Genomic DNA, 8621 nt, shown 5'->3' with positions numbered 1-8621 from the left:
CGAGGAAGGGAACGCGCTGATTTTGGAGACCTCAAGGACAGACTGTGTCAGGGCCACCTCACGTGGCTATGGTGGCTGGGAGCAGGTGCATTAGGACTTGGAGCGAGTGGGGACCAGGACGGGGAGGGAGGAGAGGGTGATTCCCAGCCAGACTGCCAGCACGCATCAGCCTGTCACAGCAGGGGTGGCCTAGCAGAGGATCAGAGCATTTGCCTCCTGAGGAGAGCTGGCTGAGCAGGGAGTCCTGACAGACAGCAGTCCAAAGGACAGGCATGGCTTGATCCTCCCCTGGCACACAAAGGGAATACTGCTGCCAGCCTCCAAAAAAAGGATGCTCTCTCACTCATCAGCCACTTGCTGGAGAGACAATCCTGCCCGGAGATTGCTTTGCTAAAAATGGCACGTTTCCCTTCTTCAGGGCTTTCTATCCAAGGCCCTAAACAGGCTAAACCTCACTCTGAGCTACAGGTCTGAAGCTCTGCAACACCGGCGATCTGGCTGGGCGAGTGCTGCTGGGCAACACCGAGTTGTTGGAGAAAATCCTCGCTCCTGATGCCCAAGGCAAGGAGCAGCGCAGGGGACTACGTTTCTGTCCTCGTCTGCCAGATGGAGAAAGAGAGGCACAGCAAGGGGAAGGAGCATGTCCAAGGGTTGGCCAACCGATCAGTGACGGACCAAAAGTAAACTCCCAGAAACCTCTGCTCCCACTTACCTCCCAAAAACAACACTGTTCCCTGCACCCAGTCCCTGCTGGGTCAACCCAAATCCCATACCCTCAGCCCAAGGCCCCGTGCATGCCCTGCAGATGCAGCCGCTTACGTACCCAGCTCTGCGCTCTGCTGTGGGGTGGCCGCCTCCTCGTTGTTGGCCTCGTTAGCCATGGAGCGGGTGATGCGGCCTTTGCGCCGGCCCTGGCTGTTGGCAGTTTTGCGTCCTTTGGAAGCAACGGCTTCTTTTTCGTCGTTATCCTCCCCAGATGTGTCGTCATTCTTCTCCCTACGTGGATGGGAGAAATTACTATTGGACTCTCTTTCTTTCAGGGGCTTTTTCCTTTTTTTGCAAGGAGGGCACTTTCTCTGCTCGGGGTGGTTTGGTTGGGGGTTTTTTGTTTTTTTTTTGTGGTTGTTGCTTTTTGCAGATGGATGCAGTTCCAGGACCAAGCGCGCACAGAGACCTGACAGAAACAGGTTTAATGCTGGGCCATTCAAATTTATCATCCCCTCCTCCTCATTTATCTTCCTGAAAGGGACCTGCTGGTAAATGTCTAGGCAGGCTGCATATAATGAAGCCAGATGTTCTTTTAAACCAAGTATTAAGCCCATTACAGACAGCTAGCAGTCTGCCTGCCAACCTGCCTCGGCAATGAATCCGCAGCTCCCTGTTAAGCTGTGATTGTGTCAGGCAGGAGGCAGGCAGAGTTATCAACCTGGCTGGCTCCCTTGATCTGGAAGATCTCACATTGACATCAATAACGCTAAAGGTGAAGCTCAGTGCTCCGCTTGCGTTCTCAGAGCCCGCTTGAGCATCTCTTGCAACAACAAACCGATGCCAGGCATCAGAGCGGCTTTGCGGGTGGATGGAGTTTAAATCAGTAGCAAACAAATTAGCAGCTTGGTTCGGGAGCTCTCCAGATGGGGAGGGGAAAGGGAGGAGGAGGGAAGTGCATAAAACAACAGATTCTCTCTCCTTCGCCAGCAGCAAGCCTAGCCCACTCAGTGCAAGGAGCTGAGAGAGGGGCATGCAGCACAGCCGAGGGAACCTGCCAAGGGGTCACCCCACACAGGGCTGGGAGCCCAGAATATGCTAGATGCACTTCAAAGCAATGACAACTTCACCCCAGCTCCCCGTGCCGCAGGACCCTGGGACAGCAAAGCAGGGTGTATAAGGACGATGCCTTCCCAGCCCGACGCAAGTTTATGCCGGGGAGGAAGGGAAGAAAGCAGGGAATGTACTTACTTTGTCAGTTCTTCTTTGTCGTTTTCAGACTCCTGCTTGTCTTCCTCCTTCTCAGCCTCCTTCTCCTTTTCCTTCTCTTTTTCATCCTTCTCTTCTTGGCTGCTGCGGGGCATCTGCTGCTGCTGCTGCTGCTGGAAAACATGGGACAATTAAGCACAACAGAAAAGTGTCGAGGTGGATAAATCTCTGCACCTGGGCTGATCCGAACGAGCGCGCGCTGACACAATGCTGAGGGGGCTGGCGGCCAAGCGGGAGAGAGAGGACGCCTGCTGGAAGCCTGGCATGGACATCTGCAGGCGGGGGGCAGGCAGGGTTACCACTGGCCGGAGGGCCACATGCGGAGATCGGAGCTGGTTGGCACTTGTGTCCAGCTCCCATTACAGTCCTTGGAAAGATTCTTGATGCCTATCATGGGAAGCCGACTCGTTCCTCACTTGGATCAAAGAGAGAGAGGCACAAATTATCTCCCTCTCAGGCAGGAGGAAGCCCAGGAAGAGCTGTCATGGTTCCTTGAGATGGAGACTTTGCCCGCTGGCAGCAGAGACGCACCCAGGACCAGGAGGGAAGCTATGGGGCTGCAGATGACACAAACTCTGCCCTCCGTTTCAAACACCGCACTGGTTGTTGTGGGGGAGCTGACTTGCCTCTGCATCTCATGGGTGCGAAACAGCACAGGGGACCGAGGCCAGGGTTCGACCTCACCTCTCGGCCCCAACATGCTGCTCGGCATCTCCCCGCAACTCCCTCCTTTGCAGAAGCTTGCGCTCAGACCCACTGAAACGCGAGCGGGTCTGCTCGGGCCAGGCGCTGCGCATTCCCAAAGGGGAGGGCTTGTTTTGAAATGGTGCTGGGTGTCACCTCCCAGCTGCAGGAAGGAGGTGGCGGGGGAGGCCCGATCCCCATGACCTCCCTTCCCTCTAGCTCTTATCGAATGGATTTCAGAGCACGCTGTTTCTACATTCGAGGCGGAAATGATTTAATAACACCCCCCCGCTCCCCGGCCAGCGCAGGGCCATTTCCTATAGTAAATCCACCAGCGTTGCCCAGCCTCCTCCTGAACAATGGGGGCTTCCACCGCTTCCTGATAGGAAGAAATCTCAAACTGAATTAAACCAGGAGAAAGGCTGATGCTGGGAAGCCTGGCCCGAGAGCTGTGCAGCTGTGAGGAGGGCCCTTTATGGCCGCAGTGTGCTTGCCTTTCCTGAGCAGGGGAGCTGGACATCACCAGCTCTGCGAGGCACTGTCTGCACGCACCAGATGTTTGCCCCCCTCCGGGGATGACGGCTAAAATTAGACCTGCAGAGCTGTAAATACGGGATGCAGAAGGACCAGCAAGAATGGCTCTTACTCTTCCAGGCCCCAACTCAAAGTACTTGAGAACTACACACCACAGTAAGTACATATGCGTGAGCCACACTGGACATGATCCTTCGCTTTTCTGGGTTAGGAAGATGCAGCATGGTATTTTACATGATCCTTATTAACCAGAAAGCAAGTGGCAATCGGATGCTGAGGATCTGATTCTGCACCGTCTTGCTTCTCTCCAGTTCTCCAACCCACTTGAAGGTCTGGTGCAAGCCCCGGCCTGGGAACACAAGAGGTGTCTGGAGCAGACCAGCGCTTCTCTGCCAAAACACGGGGACCTCCCACCAGCCATCTGAAACGGCTCCAAGTCATCAAAGAGCCTGGACCCAGCAGTGAACTCGCCATAGGGGCAGGATGAAAGGACTTAAGGTCAAAGCCCAGAGAGAGAAGTGACGCACTGCCCTTGGAGAGCACTCCTCCACCCCCCCAAAATGTGAAGGCAGCTTTCCTTGCCCGATTCCTTTTCTGGCCATTGGACACGGGCACATCCAAAGCAGCTGTTCAGGTACCAAAACGCTACGTCTGACCATGGATGCCAAACCCCAGCTGCAGTGATTTTGGAGAGAGACGGGAGGAAGGGGCTGTGAGGCTGGCAACCGGCAGCCATTCAACTCAGGGTGCTGGCTGCAGCTCCCTTCAGGTCACTGCGGCTCAGGTTTGCCACTGGCCACACAGGCAAGCTGGCACTGGATAATGCTGAGATCGAGCCCAGAGCCACCGCAGGAGCGACTCTCCTGATGGCCAAAAGGGCCTCACAGGAGGGGTCTCCCACACCACATTACACTTAAGGAAATGGCTTGGCTTAAAAATCAGCTTCCAAATACAATTAAAAGGCACAGAGGCCTCTGCTGCAGGTCTGCGGCAGTCGCACGAGCTCCACAGCACCTCGTGCCTCCAGGGCACAGAACGGCTGAATGGCTTGGGGGGAGCAGGACCAAATCTCTCTTTTGCTCGCCCCTCTTGCCTTCAGGGCTGCCAGCAGCTCGTCCCCACCTCATTTGCTCCCTTACGGCCACGCTGCCCCCCCGAGCAAAAGCAGCCAGTGTTGCAGACGACGTGTGCCCGTGGCACCAGGTGCTGGCTCCCTCCCCAGACGGACACGAGGGCAGGCAGCGGAGGGCAGAAGTGCGGAGACGGACAGTAACTCTGGCTCTGACCCTGGCAGCACTCTGCTGATGAGGGAAGGAGCCAGCAGGGCTGTGTTATGTCCCAGTGACCCAGGCCATGCCAGCTGCCACTAGAGACACGAGGTCCCTCTCCATGAGCCAACCCAGCCGAACTCCCCAAACGAGCTCCCTCCGCTGAGCGCAAGGGGAGAACGTGGCTTCTTAGTCGCTGCCCGTTCGGAGGGTCCTGGCAGGACTCAGATGTGGGTTGAGCTGCAGCAGCCCCTTGGAGGGGTCCAAGCCCTTAGCATTTGTATCATGGTGCCCCAGTCCTAGGCCTGGACCTGCCAGTGCTAGGCTGTGCAAAGAAAGAATAAAATGGAGACCAAGAGCTCTCCACTCTCAGCTCAGCACTGCAGCAGATGAAGGTATCCGCAGTCCTGGGGCTGAGATATAACCTGTCCCATAACCCCATCCTGCTCCCCCCAACCCAGCATACACCCCAAAGCCGGGAGCAGGAAGACCTCAAGCTGCTCCCGGGTCTGCAGGTGGGAGCTCACTGAAGCCCAGCTGGAGAAGGACCCAGGCCAGCAGAAAGCCTGCTTCACCCAGGTCGCACAAGCCCATCTGCTTCATCTCCATGCGAGCGGGCAGGCGGCTGGCTGTGGGCACAGGGAAGCTGGCCTTAGGCTGTGCCAAAGTTGCGTGTGCAGGAGGAAAATGGGCTCCAGCTCCAGGGAGGGGAACGTACCGAGTTCTCGGCTCCAGAGGTGAGGGGCTGCCATGGAGGACGGCCGCCCCCTCCTGCCCAAACTGAAGCATCTGTGAGGATGGCGACAAGACAACAGCAAACTATCTCCTGATCTTGCAACGGCGACAGCTGCTTCAGCAAACCACCTGAGTTTCCCAGCAGCACTTGCAACCCATGGATCAGGGTGAGGCAATGAGGTGCTCCTGGGGACACACCTGCCCCCCTTCTCCATCCTGGCTTCCCCCTGCTCGGGCTGCAGGAACAAAGAGATCCTCCCAGCATCTCCTCGTGGCCTGTGTGCGGGGAGAGAGCACCACGGGACTCATGCATGTGCTTTCCCTTTGAACCCCAGCCCCCGGATCAGAGGGAGGGAGGGGAAGGATTGTGCAGGGGTTAGGGCTGATGCCTGGAGATATATGGGCTTGACCTCTGCTTTGCCACAGACTCCTTCCGTGACCCTGGGCAAGGCTCTGTGCCCCAGTTTCCTCATTTGTATACATGGGGATAATGGCACTCCCCTACCTACCACACAAGCAGTAATACATTCAGACCGTGAGGCTCTCGGGTACCACAGAGACGGGCAGTATATAAGCACCTGAGATGCACGGGCACCTATCAGCTCCTTCAGACTTGAAAACATCCACGCATGGCTTGAGTCTCTGCCACAGCAGTAGAAACACATGGATTGCAAGGGCTGGGTCCCTGGGGGATGCCTCCTCCTCACCTCCTCTTGTCTTTGCACTTGTGCAAACCTGTGGATTGCAATCCTTCAGGTAATTGCAGCTCCTCCCCAGCACCACATCTGGGACGGGACAGATGATCGGAGCACGCTGGGGCCAACAGACAAGATGCGGAGGCTGGAAGAGGGGGGAAAGGCCCAAGCAGCAAAAGCAGGCACTGAAATATGCTCATGCACATACACACAGCCCAGCCGCAACCCCGAGACAGCTGCAACTCCATTGCACCGGATCTTTCCAAAGGAAAAACAGGACCCTGACTTAACTAAGCACCCGCCAGCCAAGTGCAAAGCAGTTTGGGCTGTCTGAACTGCTCTGCCCATACTGCGAACTTGACTTGGAGAGGGTCAGAATAGGAGGCGATCTGGGAGGGCAGCAGCAGCTATGACTACGCTGCCCTGTCCCCCCTCTCAGGCAGCATCTGTCAACCCCTTCCTTGCAAAAGGGAAAATACCGCTGATTCTACCAAGCTGTGTTCATTTCCCCTGGCTGCAAAAGGGCGCCTGGCTCAACATCTCATCCAATCTGGTCACCCTAGCAGATCTCCTGAAGATGTAACGGCCCATGCCGTGGATCCACAGCACAGGAAAGGCATAGCGCAGTCCTCGGAGCACACCCAGAGCATCCTGCAAGGGGATCAGCTGCAATGATAAATGCCGCACATCCCCAACCCGCTGCGCGTGGACTTGGTGGAATTCAATGGGCTGGACTCGAAACCCACCAAGTCTCGGCTTTGAGCCGAGCACAGATTAATCCTGGCTGCTTCAGCACGTGTGACAGTACTGTACAGCTGTGAGGAGAGCGTGGCAGCCGCTGAGCACGTGGAAACTTCTGATGCTTATTATTTCAATTGTGGTAGTGCCCAGGGTCCTTGGTCTAAACCAGGACCCTGGTGTGACAGGTGCTGTGCAAAAAAGGATGGCCCCAGAAAACCAGAGAAGTAGGACAATGCTGGGCAGCCAAAGACACGTGACAAATAAAGGGTCCGGTGCCATCAGATCCTCCAAAACACAGAAGGAAAAAAAAAGAGGAAGAGGAGTGGAAATCACCGCAGGGGAACACCTAGAAGAGCCTGAGGCCTCTCCGTTCCCTGGCCCAGATCCATGCTCTCCTTCCCCTGGCAGCGTGTTTCCTAGCACTGGCTGTGACTCAGAGAAGAGGACACAATTCCGATTCCCGCCAGGCCTTGTCACCAGGAAGCGATTCCCCAGGATCCGCCCCCCATTTCCCTTGGGGTGATGCGTCAGGTGGCTCCAGCTGCCCTGGTGAAGCTTCTGGAGGCTCAGCAGGTACTTCCACAGCAGGGCAGGAGTGCAGTTATGCCCTGGGCTGGCTTGCAGACAAACACATTGTCGCTGTCACTGTGGCATTCCAGCGTCCCACTGTCTTAGAGGCGGTTATCCCCATGATGCAGGCGCTGCTACGATCCCAATGGTACAGACCAGGAGCGGAGGGGCAGGCAGGTTAAGTGAGCTGCCCATGGTCACGCAGGAAACCAGTGGCGGAACAAGGGCTCAACTTTGGCTTGAAATGCTCTCGCCACTGCACCGATCTCCCTCTTCTGCATCCAAGCAGTTGATTTTCACTTGTGACATGCTGTTTAGCGACAGTGATTCGGCTACGGAAAGCGCTGGGAGCGTGAGCGCGGGGCCGGGTCTGCTCCGTGAGCCCCGAGATGCAGGGCTCGCTCCCTGGAGGGCCTGCTGCTCCGGCTGCGCTTTGGAGATGGCCGCACGGTAATGAGAAACATCTGCTCACCTTTGTCCTAAATTTCCCCGCGGATTCGGATTAGCTCGACAAAGCACGGCGCTGCCAGCCCGCCCGCCCTCCAGGAGCTGGGCGCACTTTCAATCGGCTCTCCCCCCAGGCCAGGTCAGCGTGCGTACACTCGCGCACACGCACACCAACACAGCCAGGGAGCCCCCCTTTGCACCCCGCCGCCCCCACGGCTATCTTATCTTTAACGTGACATCCACCCACACTGCAAACCGATCCCGGGCAGCCTCGCAGCGATTGGCCCGCCTGGCCTTGCCAGCTCCATCCGACTCGAATGTCACGATGATTTCATCCGCTGCAAAGCTCAGGCTCCCCGCGCGCTGTCCTGGGCCGCCGGCCCCTTCCCTTCCTATGCCGGTCCCGGGAGCGGAGGCGCTGGGGCGGCACGCCTCCCTCTCTGAGAACGAACAGCTCGCTGCACGTCAGGGCAGCGACTGGGGCTCTCCCCCTCCCCGGGGCCGCCGGGGTTGTCAGGCAGCCAGATGGATCAAATCCAGGCGAGGGAAAGGTGCGGCTCCTCCCACTCCCGCTGTTTACTTCCTCCGCGGGTTTCTGGCGGGAGTGGCAGGAGAAGGCTTCCCTCCCCTCTCCCCTTCGGAGAAGGTTCCCGGCCTCCCGACCACGAGGAGGGGAAATGAAAGCGCTGGCGCACCCCCTTTCCTTCCAGCCCCGTGGGCGAGCTCCCCTCTCGGGCAGCCCGGGATGGCGAGCAAAGCCCTCCCCGCTTGCCAGATGTTCGCATGCCCCGAGCGGGGAGCCAAGTGGAGCCGGTCGCCCTCCGGACTCCCCCCCCGCTCCCGAGGGCACTTACTTCCGACTCCCCTCTCTTCTCTGCCTCGTGCGAGCGGCCGTTCCCGGACGGCCCCATCGCCGTCTCCCGGAGCCTCCGGCTCCTCCCCACCGCCCTGCCATCCCGGCTGGACGTGACCT

General features: G+C 57.8%; 1 protein-coding gene across 27 annotated transcripts in view; it reads right to left on the bottom strand.

Moving 5' to 3' along the window:
* Window positions 1-8621, bottom strand: part of NCOR2 (nuclear receptor corepressor 2) — a 276099-nt gene that overhangs the window by 88305 nt on the left and 179173 nt on the right. For 24 of the 27 annotated variants that reach the window (XM_025197842.1, XM_025197845.1, XM_025197875.1 and 21 more), the window contains 2 exons: window positions 1957-2087; window positions 824-996 (listed from right to left, as the gene is read on the bottom strand). In XM_025197842.1, the coding sequence (XP_025053627.1) occupies window positions 824-996; window positions 1957-2087 (304 nt within the window). Of the gene's footprint in view, window positions 1-823; window positions 997-1956; window positions 2088-8502; window positions 8614-8621 lie in introns of those variants that run through there. The other 3 variants (XM_025197938.1, XM_025197942.1, XM_025197849.1) reach the window with 3 other exon arrangements.

This window comes from Alligator sinensis, unplaced genomic scaffold (assembly GCF_000455745.1).
Source record: "Alligator sinensis unplaced genomic scaffold, ASM45574v1 scaffold628_2, whole genome shotgun sequence".
In the NCBI taxonomy this organism is placed as follows: domain Eukaryota; kingdom Metazoa; phylum Chordata; order Crocodylia; family Alligatoridae; genus Alligator; species Alligator sinensis.
This window is presented reverse-complemented; position numbering and strand designations above follow the sequence as displayed.